Here is a 15,268-nt window from a genome sequence, read left to right on the forward strand (position 1 = left end):
AAAAGTAACACCTCTTCCTTTTCCCTCATTTCCCTTCTATCATGTGCTCCCCCCTCCCCCACTCTTTTTTTACTCACTTTTTAATGGTAACACAATTTACTCTTCTGGTTTTTCTATATGCCTATCTTTTAAATTCACAGCATGTGTTGACGTGAAGTACTATCTTCGAGTGGTTACAGTTCAATGAGAAAAGAGTGCTTGTTTGTTGTACAGTGTTAGGGCTGAAACTTGGGCCTTGTGTGAGGCAGACAGGTACTGTACAACTGAACAACACCTCCAGCCTAGGAAATGTAACCTCTTCTCTATGTTTTAAATCCTCGTGTCAAGACTCAAGTCGGCAAGCAGTGCAATGACTTACCCCAGAAAGGGGCAGAAGAAACCAAACACCAGATTCGGCCTTAATTAGCCAAACATTTAGAATAGATTTTTATAGCTAGCATTGACGGTAACAAGGGAGCTCCATTCACACTTCCGAGATATTGTAACAAACTGGAAACTCTAGAAATAAGACTGAATGAATCACAAGTCTCCCTCCTGCTCTTGCTTCTTAGATTCCAGCCAGAAGACATATAAAAGGAGGCGCTCCATCATCAACTGGGCTTTTTGGCGGGGTTCTAGCACACACCTGGACAACCTGCCCATGTCGCCAACATCCCCTATGCCTGGGCAGCTCTTTGGAGTCTCTTTACCAGATATTTGTGAGAACGACAATCTGCCAAAGCCTATCTTGGTGAGTGTCACTTGGGTCTGTAAACCAACTGGAAAGGCTGTTAGTGAAGGAAATGTGCAGCTAGGTGAGTCTTTCCCCAAAGTGGAAAGATTATTAACACACCCTGGCCTTAGCTAAGATCCTCTATGCCTTTCTTCAAAACCTGAAAATCAGATTTCATCACTGCAGAATCTTCAGGGAAATGTAGTCAAAGACTATCCAGTCAGCTTGTTTTTTTTAAGAAAGCAATAGAAGCAAGCCCACTCAAACAAATTAGTGAGCTATGTCATCAGACAGTCCCCAGCCTCAGTCTTCAGCTCTCCTCGTCTGATCACATGGTTTCTTTATATCTCACCTATTTAAGCATCGAGACACATTCTTCAGTGTTTAGTTGTTTGCTCACAGAATAGGGTATCGAATACTGCCGAACTCATACTGTCACCAACTGATAGATAAAATAGCCACTACTAAGCAGGATTTGTTTCCTGTCCAGTGTCTCCCAAGCAGTCTACCCCACTGTACTCTGGGACCTCACTCTTCTGTACAGCCATAAGAGCCAGCCACTATGGCAGATGCTTTATTACCTTGTTTATCCTCCACAGTGAAGTTCACGGGGTACTTATCACCATCACCCTTACTTTATGAATTTAAAGTGCAGACCCTAACTCAGATTGTACAAGAAATCAGGGGCGTGACTGGCTTCCAGATCTTATGGATTGCTTGTCTCCATACACCATTTTCTTCTATACTGGACACAGAGGACATATAGATAGAAAGCAAACTTGGAGAACACAAACTCTATTCTCCGGAGTTTTTAAGCTTACACTCCTGTTAACGATATACTCAGCAGGTTATACAATAAATCTTGTGATCATACTTTTTCTTGGACCAGGTCCTACCTCCATGACCTGGTAACCAGTTTATGTTCTAAAAATGTCACTTGAGCCTTTCTAGCCATCCTTCCAGCTCCAACCCCTCCGTGCATACACCCTGGCCTTCTGACACCCTCAGAAGGCCAGTACTGTTCCCTTTGCTGGTGCGTATAAAGTACCACTTTCCTTTGCTTCCTTGTAGGATATGCTTTTCTTTCTGAACCAAAAAGGCCCCCTCACAAAAGGCATCTTCAGGCAGTCGGCCAACATGAAATCTTGCAGAGAGCTAAAGGAAAAACTGAATTCTGGGATTGAAGTCCACCTCGACTGTGAATCCATCTTTGTGATAGCATCTGTGTTGAAGGTAGGGAACCCTCGCCCACTGCAGACCCCCGCCCACAGCTCCAGGTGCCAAACCCATTCCATTTATTTCTGTGCACAAAGAACCATGATAGATTTAGAATCAATACTTTTTAAAACAAAAGAACATTTCACGAAGCGACCTTGGACATTGAAGTCTTCACCGCCAATACGACACTTGAGTTACACTGTGTATTGGAACACAGAGGGTGTTTTACCACAACAAGCATCCCACGTGCCCAATTTCCTTGCTCTCTGCCTTCCTCATGAAGACATTTTCAAACCTGAGTGAGAGTAGTCACTGCTGCCACCTAAAATCCTGCCCGTTAACTCATAACAGAGAGCAGGGATGGCCGGGCCTTCTGCCACAGTTAGGGCATTCTGACATCTCCTCTTTGTCACATTCTTAGCAATGTCCTTTGGTTTCAGAAAAGAAACAAGGAGTGAGCAGAGCTTTTGACCATAGTGACAGTCTCTGCAGACTTGCCTCAGACTTCCATTTCCCAAAGGGTTTGGGATGCACTGAGCTAGGGGTAGACGAGACCCCAGTCTCATCTGAGGACCTGAAGCTAAGGAAAATATGGTGGACAGGGCTCGTCTTTGCCTGCCCCAGTGATTGGCCAGCTGCAGACAGAGTGGACACCGTGACTTCTAAGAATTCATGTGTTTCCTCATGGGCTGTGTCTAAACTCTGCAATGGGGTTTGGCAAAGACAATACCACTCCGGAGAATGGGCCAGGGCCATCCGATCTGGTGTGCAGGATCTACCATACAGGTACATGGTAAGCTAACCAGGTAGCTCTGTCAAACATGCAGCATAGAGGCTCTCACTCTCCTTAATTTAGGCAGGCACAGCCCATGTTGTAGAAACATCCCCTTGCTTTCTACTTCACAGTACCACACTTCTTAAAATTCTCCACTAAATTACCGAGACTGTTCCTAAAACGCAGTCTTAATCGAGTCATGTCCTGGTCTGTGCAAAAGCAAGCAAAAGGGAAAAGGCACCCGAGTGATCGAAGACTCTGGCTAAACGGGTTCCATATAACTGAAGGCCAATCACTGTTTAATTGTATTTTTCCCCATATATTTCATTTGCTTTTAGGAAAAAGATAAGGCTTGAGCCTTCGTTTCTTTCCCTGTTCATAGCTTTCTTTAGAAAATAGTCTCAAGTCATTTAAATATTTCTTTTGTTTTTTTTTTTTTTTTTTTTTCTAGCTTACCTAGTTTTGCTTTAATATAACTTTAGCTCTCCAAATTGTGACTAGACAGAAATTACTCAGGACAGTAGGCCCTTCCTCCTTCAAGGGAAACTCATCAGTCCAAAGACTCATCCAACATGTCCCCTAGAGTCCTGTCAGCTTGGGCTCCGATGTTAAAGGGAAGAATTTCATTGAGCGCTGCAAGTCATTGTGATCGGAGTGGGTGCCTCAGCTGGGGCGGTGACATTTCATAACCTGCAGCTCCTGCTGTGGGAAGAGTGCACTGCCACAAATTATCACTGACCCACTTCTGAAAGAAGAGGTTTCAGCCCTGGTCGCTCTGCCCATCGAAGTGGAGCTTTAGATGCACCTGATCCGGAGTTGTGAACGCCACAGGCAGCTTTTGTGAGGCTGTATCTCAGTCCCAAGTGTCTGGGTGCACTTATGATTGAATAATACAGAAGCAGCCAACCTTTCCTACCCCCTCCCCCAAAAAATGAATTAAAAAAAAAAAAAAACAGTAGGTAACACAGATACAGGGAATTTTAAATTATTTTAGCATCTTGTTATGGGTGACAGGCCTCCCTGGTCCTCTATTAACTGTCTGTGTGACACTTTGTAAGAGTTCAGTAATCGCCTCTGCTGTGCCAACCTACACCTTACATTATCAGGGGGGTAACAGCTTGTCCCTGCCCCAAAGGAACCCGTAAGAAGTACTAACTCTGCACAGTTAGCTAACTTTTCTTACCCCGATACATTATCACAGTTTCTGCAACATGGGAGCACCAGGCTGCACTGTGGCGTTTATAAGCCGCAGACAGGGTGATCACCACTTTAAAATGCCAAACTTCAGACTACCTCCTGCCTCTGTCGCATAAATTTGTGAAGGTAGCCAACCATTTCACTCACCTGAGTTCTATTTGTCGAGTATTGACTGGGTGGGGACCAGACTGACTAGCGCTGTTCCAAAAGGGACACAGACAGGTATCCAAGTATTAGTGCCCACCGCTCTAAAGTGAAGACCAATCATCTTTTTAGTTTTTTTTTCTTTTTTGTGAACAGACTCCAGAGCGGCAACTGCCTGTGATTACATCCTGTTTATGTCATGATCTTGTTTTTCTACACCCATCTCCACTGTGGTCTTAGCAGAAAAGATAACAAAACGTGGATATGTGCATTTACCATTACCAGAGGCACACAATGCTAGCCCTACCTAGCTCCCAGAACCTAGCTATTACATGCTTTCTTCCCCTGAATGCATAAGCACCTTCTTTTCTTGAGGAATACAAGAACAAGCCAAGTACCTTGAAGTCATTGTGCACCAGCACAGGAAAATAATGTTCTAAGGGCATAGCCACTTGCTTGACTCATTTCTATATCCCAAATACATCCAGCAGGACATAGCACTTGTGAATAAGTACACATGGACGTGATTGTCATATTACAAACCTCATAGATAACTTGGCACATTCCCTTGGTCTTGCTATTTCAAAGAAAGGAGGAAGCAAAGATTTGAGGTGGCAGACTGCCCGGTCCATCATGTTAGCTTGCCAAACCATCTACAGGCCAGAAGCTTCAGCAGAATAGGGTGCCTGTTCTGATTTTATTCAACAGCAGTCCAGAATTGATTATCCCCGTCGGTCCTTAGAAAAATATCAACTCACAGCTTCCATTCAGACAGCTCGGTGGAGAGTTGGCGGCCCTTTTTTTTAAACACATAATTCGCATAAGAATGATTCAAATATTTGGGTTTTTTTTCCCCTCATCTAGGATTTTCTGAGAAATATCCCAGAAAGTATTTTTTCATCAGATCTGTATGATCACTGGGTCTGTGTAATGGATCAAGGAAACGATGAAGAAAAAATAAATATAATTCAAAGGTAAGGATTTGAGTATGAAATATACCTTAAAGTACCTGTTTAAGCTTTTCTCTTAAAATATCAGCTGTGTTTCTCTGATCTTAAAAATTACTGTGTGTGTGTGTGTGTGTGTGTGTGTGTGTGTACACAACTTACGGAAGTCATTTCTCTCCTTCCACTATGCAGGTTTAGGAATTAACTCAGGCCACCAGCCTTGCCAGCAAACAGCCCCTAAAGTCATTTTGCATTTCCTTATCCTCTTTCTCAGTGCTAGTCATCAAAGCTGGGGCCTGGTGCATGTCAGGCACACACTTTGCCACTGAGTCATACCCCAAGCCCTTTCTCCCAAATCTTAACATGAAATTGTTTTTATATATTAACATATATACATCTGTATGAGATGAAATCCAGACTCATTGGATGTTGGTCTTTCTGTAGAGGAGCATCTACCCCACTAAATGACTCTCTCAGTGATGCATTTGGTGACCGGAACCACACAGAGGGCATGGCCTACCCCCTTCGCTCCAGGAAGCCTGGTAGAGTGTGCACACAGAGTAGAAGTGTGTGACTGTAGAGAACCATTACTATAAAGGATTTGTTGAGTGTGATGAGGGTGCCATTAGGAAGGCAGTTAACTTCCTGAGAGGAAAGATTCACAGAATCTCGGGCTCATAATAAAGAATGCAATGCCCAATGCAAGTGTGGTGACTCATACCTGTAATCCCAGCACTCAGGAGACTGATGCAGGAGCATTACTACCAGCCTTGTCTACAAAAAAAATCAAAAACAAGGAACCTACAGGATTTAAAGCTGTCCAGTGAGATTCTCGTGTTCTTGAATTATTTCCTACATTGTAAGATAATATGTAGTGTGCATTAAAAAAATGAAACACCCTGATGTGTGAAAGTCTTAGATCCCAAATATCACTTATTTAGTTTTAATGTGAAAATTATGACACTTAAGCAAAAGCTTTCGTTTAATGTGCATATGTTAATTTGTAACTACCAATAAGATGTTCCATACAGTCCACTCAACAACAGATTGTAGAAACTCCAGCTCTTAGTAACTGAGTCAGACGTGCTGATGGGAATCTACAGAGAGAGAGAGAGAATCAGCTCTTCTTGTAGGCAAGGATACTGACCAATTAGCTGTCCTTCTCTCAGAATTTATTCCCATAGGCAAGTACTGGATGTGCTGCTGTCTGTTGCTCAGTATAGAAGCAGCCCAAAGGCTTCGTACCCTTACAGAATCAGATGACCTAAAATTATGTGCCAGATGCTTTATGTCCTACGGAAAACACCGAAATCGTCTTCTGGTTGACTTCAGGGTCTTTGACCTGGAGTCACTGTCAGCAGCCCATTCATTGTACTGAAGACTCCTGTCTGTGCAATGGGTGTCAGAGTACATTATCTCTAAAGTTGTAGGTTCCCATAGAAAAAGTAACACATACACACACACACACACACACAGAGAGAGAGAGAGAGAGAGAGTGTGTGAAATTGATTTTTGGTGAGTAATCATTTAAAATCACATCAAGTGAGAGCAGTGGGAAGCCTGAGGGAAGTACCTTTCAGGTTTGACTGACACAGGAGACCGGTGCCAGAGCAGACAGATCTGGGGTACAACTGCCTCTGGAACCTGGGTGGGAAGAGAGCCTGGCTCCCAGACCAAACCTGGAAGTCTCCATGGCTGAGACCTGGGTTCTCACCAAGAAAGAACACTCCTGCCTTGCCGCTCGAAGTAAAGGCGTGCTTTAATCTTGCGAGGATGCCTTTTGTGGGTTTGCTTGGGAATATATTGCAGGAGTTGCCTGGGTTAAAACACACACACACAATTGAACTGCTTTCCTTGGAAGCAATAGCAGGCAGCGTGCTCTATGCATTTTTCTACATTGCCACTGAGTTATGAAGAGGACACAACAAACAGCCAGTACCTCTGTGTCATGCCCACCAACTGTGACCTTGTATGTCTGCACTGTGCTCCTGATTTGCCTGTTTGGTTTGCATGGTTTCCCATGCAGGTAAAGTGAGGAGTGCCTGTCTTTACAAGTTTCTTAATAAAACGTCCTGCATTTTTCTGTCTTTAGGCTATTAGATCAGCTTCCCAGAGCCAATGTTGTTTTCCTAAGGTATCTGTTTGGGGTATTACACAACATTGAACAACATTCCTTATCTAATCAGATGACTGCATTTAACTTAGCAGTGTGTATCGCTCCAAGCATTCTTTGGCCTCCTGCCTCCTCCAGCCCAGAGCTAGAAAATGAATTTACAAAAAAGGTAATGACATTTTTCATTCTTATATCCTGCGCCCTCACTCCTCATTTTAATACATTTGAAATTCACGGTGTTCTTGAACACAGTTTATGTGGGTTTATTGACCATTCTGTCCTGGTGGACTATGGCAAGTTGATATCAGAGGGAGAGTGGGGAGGGGAGAGAGGGACAAAGTTCAGTTGTTAGTTCGGTTTTCCTTCTCAGGAGGCTGAACAAGTGCTAAGAAAGCATCTTTAAAAAAGGGAGGCCTTTGAGTTGAGACAAGCCTGGGTTGAATTCTCAGTGCCAACAATTGCCAAACACACAATCCGAGAGAAGTTCCTTGCAGTTCTTTCCCAATGATACAGTAGACACTGAGGTCCCACCCCTGTGCTGGCTCCAGTTCCCTTCATTCAGACCATGTCTCGGCTGCTGAGGCAAAGAAACCCTCGGTCAGTTTTCATCCATCTTAGTAGCTGCACAGAGCCGACATACACAAACCCCTCCCCTCATATGCACCTTAGGGCTATGCTAAGAGTAGTCGGAGACTGTACAGGTTTCCTTGCTCTCTTCCTATCTCACCCTTTCCTTCTGGAACCCCAGAGGAGCCTTCTTGCAAAATTACGGCACTCTTCCCTATACAAAGTGCTTCTGCACCACAACACCCTATGGGGAATACTTGGGATTGCCCTGGTCTAAAAGGCAGAGCTGGTGATCCACAAATAAGTGCTGTCTGCGGACCCAGATTCAGCTCTGTACCCACACGACCCTCCACAGTGTTAGCCATGGCGGTAGGGCTTTTGTATACCTTTGCATACCTTTGCCTATTCTTTTTCATGTTGTGGTTAAGATGAGGATGTGTCTAGGAAGTGCGGTGTCATAACCGGATTTTCTGGATAATAATGCCCAAATCCTCTCCGTTTGGCACAGGTTTCTCTTCTTATCCAATTTCTGATTGAAAACTGCTGTAGGATATTTGGAGAAGAAATCACTTCTCTCTTGGGGGAGCTTTCCGAGAGAAGCGACGGAGAACACACCCCAGGTACTGTGAAGACAACCAGGCTGGTTGTCCCAGAGCCTCTGGCCTGGGTCAGTGGGTCCGAGGGCTTTCATTGCTTCCTCTGAAGGCCTGCTGATGGGGTTAATATGTACATGGGATTAGCCCTCAGCCTACAAGTTGTACACTGAGGAGTCGAACCCTTGTTTTAAATAAACAGAAACTCTGTATTAGAGCTACTGTTGTTGAAACTGGAATCAAAAGTCCAGAGGAAGTAGGGGAAGTCTGGTTTGGGAGGCTTTTTATACCCCCAACTCCTAGTGGACTCTAAGACCTCAGAATTCTAGTAGGTAATGACCCAGTTTGAAACAACCAGCATCTTTGAGGTTGGAGGGAGGGAGGGTTTTGAATTCCTAGACACAGCCTGCATAATACAACTTCTTTACTTCCGATTACTATGATGCTGCCTTCAGTCCATAATTCTGTGCCAGCATGCATCAGCATTTCATCTATAAAACAATGTTTAAAGAGCTTTATGAAATGCTCCAAGGAGACAGGCATGTGTCGCTTATAACTTGTATTTAGTGCACCCCATGCTAGAGGACAAACTCTCACTATCAACCCAGGTCAGCTTGACACTAGTTCATCATTTCTTCATTTTAATGACATAAAGTCACTCCACCAGAAATCGAGATGAATCTGGGAGATTCCAGTTTTGGGTGCTAACATTTGGGAGGATGAAAAGACTTAGGTGGGCAAGGTGGCTTGGTAGGGGGAGGTGCCCACTCCTGCATGACAAGCCAAATAGATTCTAATTCCTGTTGCTGGGGACCAACATGGTAGAAGGAAAGAACCAATTTCAGCCAATAGTTTTCCGACCTCCTTCCCTACGCACTGGCCTAAGTGTGTCGCCCACTCCCTTTTAAAGTTTGTCTCCTTGGGGTTGCGAGGAAGTAGGAGTTTGAACTCTAGTCATGAAAATGGCAGAGAAACAGTGTGGCTTGCCTTTAAGGCTGCACCTATAAGGATGCTAACCGGGATGTAATTTCTGCCCACAGATATGTCTTGCTTCCAAATGAACGACTCCTCCTATGACAGCTTAGAGAATGAGCTCAACGAGGATGCCGACGCTCCGTGCAGCGATCTGATCAAAAAGCTCGGTCAAGGCAGCAGGAGCGTGGACTCTGTCTTAACCCTCAGTGACTATGACCTTGAACAGCCGGAGGTGGAAGGCCTTTTAACCCTGAGCAACTTCGACTTGGATCAGTCTAAAGATGAACACATTCAGATGAAACAACCTCAGGAGCCCAAGCCAGTGAGTGTTTTCGTAGCCTACAGGAAGGTGTCGCAGGGGGAGCATGCCAGGGCCCCAGCTGGCCCTGGTCCACCCAGCTACCTGCCTGTGGCTACAGCAGATGCCCGTAAAGTCCTGCGGCGGCACCGGCGCTCCTCAGAGCCCAGCATCGACTATCTAGACACAAAGCTTTCCTATCTCCGGGAGTTTTACCAGAAGAAGCTACGCAAGTCCAGCTGTGATGCCGTGCTCTCTGGGAAGGACGAAGATTACCTGAAGCAGACCCAGCCTCAGAAGAAGGGGGATAAGATGTGTTATAAACAGAGTTCAGTGACAGGCACTGATGTCAGCAAGAGGAACGCTACTAATGAAAACATTAAGAAGAGAAGCTTGTCTGGTCATGAAGGAAGCCAAGTGACACCTTTCACTAAGTCCAAGCCAGTGGCCATTTCTGTGGCATCTTACAGCCATGCTTCTTCCCAGGATCATACCAGGAAGCAACCCTTTGATGCAGATGCATGCAACTTCTCCCCATCACACAGAGCAGATGCCCAGAAGAGCCCACGGGTACATCGGCGCTGTTCAGAACCCAGCATAGATGACCAGAACTACAAGCTGTCCTATCTCAGGGGTATCTATTCAAAGAAACAAAATAAAACTAGCTGTGAGGCAGACCTCTTCCATGGAGAAGAGGATTATCTCAAAAGGCATAAGTCTTTGCAAATCGAGGGGCAAAAGCTCATTAATCAGAGTTTGGTCATGGGGATTGAGGTAGGTAAGAGCAGCGGCACACACCAAAGCACTGAGAAGGTTCTGCCCCCGAGACTGAACCTTTGCCCAAGGGCTAGCTATTCCAGCTTATCATCCCCTGGCACATCCCCTTCCGGTTCCTCAGTAAGCTCCCAGGACAGCGCTTTCTCTCAGATCTCGGAACACTCCGTGTTCACGCCCACCGACACTTCCTCTCCCGTAGATTGCACTTTTCGGGCTCAGAGAAAACAGGAAGAACTTTCTTCAGACTTTGACAGTCCCAGCCTCGTTTCTGGAATGCCGGGTCCCTCCACGGGGCAGGCCAGCAGCCACTTAGCTTATTTAAGAAAGGGTACCACAGAGCAACCGTCACAAATGCATTCTGTAACTCTTCACCCCAGTGCATGGTTGAGAAGTGGTTTGGTCACTTTAAAAAACTGGTCCCTCAAAAAGAAAACAAAAGCAGCCAGACCAGAGGACAGGAAAGTCTGTTCCCTAAAAGAAACTCTGGAGTTACCTTCCTGTGCTGCTGGTACCCCAGAGGCTGACTCTCTACAAGAGAGTCAGGATGCCATACACCTACAGGTAGATGAAGGACCTGAACAGACTGTCTGTGGGTTCAGTTCTTATGCCTGTCAGGACTCAGAGCCACATGCCAGCTCTTCATTCCACACAGTGGAAAGCAGACTGAAGCTTTGTATGAAGTTGCATGAGGGTGAGGAGAGTGGAGGACAGCACCCTGGTGATGACCCTTGGGAAGGAGCCTCTTCGAGTCTGGAGACTCCAGAGGACGTGGCCAACCCAGGTGCAGAACCTACGACAGTTTGCGATGACAGAGACAAACATTTAACCAAAGACCGTTTCCTACAATAAGAATCTGATAAAGATAATCTGATGTCTGTAAGAACAGGAACTGGGCCAAACACAACGCAGACAGTAAACTAGATAACCCCGTTGATAAGACACGTGGGGGGGGGGGGTAGCACCAGAACAATCATTGCTAATATGGCAGTTTCTCTGTTGAGATTACGGGGCAGAACTTTGCTGAGATGTTTCACAGTCGAAAGTTTTGAAAGGCTTTCCCTGGTAAAGCATGGGTTAAGTCCTTTTCTGAGATTTTTAGGATACTGAGAAGGGTGGAAGGAAGTGTTCTCTGTAGAAGAACCCTCCTCATGTCAGCCGTCTGAGAGTTCAGAGTCTTGAGAGTACCTTAAATGCAGCATCAGTGACATCTAGAGAGGTGTGGCAGAGAGAAGCCATCTTTATGCTGTGGAAATAGTAGGCAAGAAAGGGGGCCAGTGAGCCGCTCAGAAAAGCATGTACGTTCACTAAGAAAATCACGTAAAGCCTGTCCCCTAAAGCCTAGTCAGTGGCCGTTTCTGTTGCTGTTCTTAGTTATGTGACTTCACTAGGTCATTTTAGGGACCAGCTCGCTGATAAAGGCAGAGTAGAGAAAAACTAATGGGTAATAAGCTCTGGGTGCTGGGCCAGCGCAACCTGTCATGGGGCAGCTCAGTTTGGCTTTGTTATTTGCTAATAGGGTTGAACGCATTCACACACATCTTTCAGAAATGAAGATAAAAAGACACGGAAGGAAATGTTCGCCCATTTTAGTGCCCTTCCCAGTCCCTGTGCCACCAACCTGTGTTCCGAGACTAACCCGTCCCTACTTAAAAGGAACCTCCCAACAACCTGCGCTCGAGTTATGCAGAAAGAAGAATGGCCACATGAGAAATTGATCTCCAGGTCAGTTTTCCCTGGCTGACTAATCTCAGAGGCGAGACTTGAGAGAAAGGAAGAGACGCTGGTGTTGGTAGCAGTGTTCGTGCAATAAGCATGTGTGTGCAGAGCTGTATCCAGATCAGGCAGCTGGGTCCTTCAGGACACAGGGTATCACAGGAAACGGCCGCTGGCTTAGACTTAGTGAGAAGTCTCTCTGTAAGTCACACTTCTCTCATTTTGAAAAGCGGCAGCTCCCTGCCTCGGCACTCCCTTCTTGGTTCCGCAGGCAGTGTTTATCAATGTGGCATCTCTGTGGAAAGGTTTCACTGTGGCCCTGCTCATTAGATTAGCCAGCCAAGAGGAGACAAGGGGCAGCTGTTAATCATTCTTTCCATTCTACAGGTGGTTATTGATTAGAGATTGGCAGACTATAAAACATTATATAACACACAATGAAGTTGCTGTTGGGCTGTCTCTGATGGCCACTGCCTTTGGGTCTTCTTGAAGTTCTCCACTTTTTTCCAAAAGATTGTAGTTTATACATATTTAAAGTTTAGAGTCTGGCAGTTTATCATGGACCTTTCTCCTCTCTACCTTCGAGGCTAGATCAGTAGGTCTCCTTCCCCAGACAGAAGGAAATGGAAGGATACTCCCCAAGATAAATGCGCATCTTCCTTCATTTGAGATACTCACCTATTAGAAGTTTCCTAGAGTCTATGTGATCTCTTGAATCCTATAAAAATCCACTCAAAAAACTAGCTTATCCCAAATTATTATTCCTACCAGTCATCAGGAAACTCATAGCAGATGTTCCCTTCTCCTATACACATCAGAATCGGTTATAGGATAAGGACTTATCTCAGTATTAAATATTGAAGTGCCACCTACCTCTCGGGCAAGGCCCTGTTAGCCCTAATCATAATTAACTTTAAAACTGTGTCCAATGAGCTCCTGCATGACACTTAGCCATCTCAACCAGGTGTAACCAACCACTTCCATATGAAGACTCCTACTTATCCATATGTATCTTTTGTAGTATTACTATATAAATTTGGCAGGTCAACTCTTCCCTTCAGAGCATACTACTGTCAGAACTGCAAGATGTGAATGAAGATCTTATGGCTTAGGTTGTCTCTGTCTGCAAGAAATGTCTCCTAAACAAACTGAAGTGTCCTGACTTTTCTTCCCCCACACCCACCCTGCCACCCTTTCATTATGGCCAGTAGAAAATCATCCACCAGTTTGAAACATAGAAGAAAATAGTTGGTAAGGTTCTCCACCAACCATCCTGACTCTGTTTCCTTAGATGCTCCCATGATACTTAATGTGAATAGTCTGTTAATATTGCTGTAAAGTATTGTATGATTTGAAGACAGAAATGTCATTTTATTAGACTCCATCAATCTATAATATATTAGACTGATTCTTTATCTCAAATGCTATGAGTTTGTATAATATATCTTGACAAATTTTATTACCGTGTTATGTAACAAATGTGTATTTTTGTACCTTGCAGAAACTGCTGCTAACTTTTAAAATGTTCGGTTTTCAAGGCACTGAAAATGGACATGTACAAAGTCCATGCGGTCAAATAAAATGCCTCCCTGCAGTTCACAGTCCCACAGAGAAATACCGACTGCGGACAGTTCTTTCGCTCAGCAAGCCTGGGCTCCCTTTGAGTTGACCATTTCATACATAATGAGTTGTGGCCTTAAGTTTTTACTCATAGTTTTTCTAGGGGGAAAAGGAGTAAAATTGTTTTTCTTTTTTATATTTTTAAATCTCGTTTACCAATCAAGTTATGTTTTTTACCTAACAGTCCCCCTTTTGTCAGAAATTGTGGTTTTTTTTTTTTTCCATTGTGTTCCTGGAGTGACTCCAACTAGTTTGTCCATATGCCAAAAGAAATAACAGCTCACTTTGATTTGTGTGTGTGAGATTTTCTTTCACATTTAGGCCATTCTGACGAAAGAACCAAGTTGACTTTATACACATACCAGGATATGTGTTCTTTGAGGTAATCTGTGATGAACGACAGTTTCTCGTGACTACTGTATCTCTGACTTCTTGAGGTTTATCAAGTGGTCTCTGTATAAACTTAGCCACTGTTTCAAAGAGATTCAGAACCTAGAAAAACCAGATTAGGTAGAAAGGACAAATCCAATTTCACAAGTGTTACTAATTGTATTTCTACAATGTATACACACAGACACATTAAATTCTATCCAAATTTTAGAGAAACAGAAATTTACTTTTAATGAGGTCTCGATCTAATGTTAATAACTTTTCTTTATAGTCTACTTAGCAGGTCATAACACTGAATCGGAAAGGTTTAATTTGTCAACCCAAGATCAAGCTTCTTCTGTTTTTTTTTTTTTTTTTTAAATTACTCCCAGTAAGTTTTATACTGTGAATAATAAATTTGGGTAAAGCACTTGCTTCAGTTTCTTTCATTTTCGTTATGAGGTCTTCTTAAAAGCAAAATTCCCTATGAAAGTAAGAAATCCCCCCAAAGTCTCTGCTGCCTGCCTACCCTGAGTGCTGCTCTATCTCTGAGCTACCTTCATGTTGCATAACAACTTTTTTCCTTTTTAAATGCAGTAAACACCTTGAGCTTCGTCTTTGTACAGTGTGAATTGTTCTGGTAGAATTGGAAGACTCCTCTAAGGTCTAATTTGCAAACATTGGTTTTAAAATCTGTTTAACCTCCCCACCCCTCCCCCCCCCACACACATGCTGTTAATACTGTTAGATTAGAATAGTGCTCCTTGTGTCCCAATTAGATAACATCAAGACACAAACATTTTTTTTAGATGAGATCTTAAGTGTCTTTCAATATTTTCATTCATTAAAGTAAAAGCATTTAGATTTTTTACCTCACATAACAATATAAAATTCAGGTTTGTGGAAATTAAGATTTAAATACTACTTTTTAATTTGTGCTTTAGATTACATTAACTTAAATTTAGAAATTACCTTTGCAGTCTCTTGTAATAAGAACTGAATAAATTGGCTAAAATCTTCTGAAATAAGACTTATTTATTCAGAGAAAAGAAAATGGGTACCATGAAGACTTATTCCTTCTCTAGCAGGTCATGGGAACTGGATTATTTGCTGCCTCGAATTTTCAAGTGTAAAGGAAATATTTTATATCTTTACCTGAAAAATTAAATGACTGAGCCTACAATATCAAAATACACAAATAGTGAGGCCGTTCCCGTTGGGATGGTGCATCAAGTATGACAGGCAGGTGA

The 15,268-nt window shown here is 43.7% G+C and overlaps 1 protein-coding gene across 1 annotated transcript in view; it reads left to right on the forward strand.

Annotated features, from left to right (window-relative positions):
• ARHGAP20 (Rho GTPase activating protein 20) overlaps positions 1-14,215 on the forward strand; it is a 74,746-nt gene extending 60,531 nt beyond the window's left edge. The window contains exons 10-15 of the mRNA XM_080930433.1: positions 552-730; positions 1,784-1,945; positions 4,911-5,020; positions 7,086-7,275; positions 8,182-8,293; positions 9,307-14,215. Of these exons, the coding sequence (XP_080786559.1) occupies positions 552-730; positions 1,784-1,945; positions 4,911-5,020; positions 7,086-7,275; positions 8,182-8,293; positions 9,307-11,165 (2,612 nt within the window). The 3' untranslated portion in view covers positions 11,166-14,215. The remainder of the gene's footprint in view (positions 1-551; positions 731-1,783; positions 1,946-4,910; positions 5,021-7,085; positions 7,276-8,181; positions 8,294-9,306) is intronic.
• The last annotated feature ends 1,053 nt before the right edge of the window (positions 14,216-15,268 follow it).

This window comes from Micromys minutus (genome assembly GCF_963924665.1).
Source record: "Micromys minutus genome assembly, chromosome: 16".
NCBI lineage: Eukaryota > Metazoa > Chordata > Mammalia > Rodentia > Muridae > Micromys > Micromys minutus.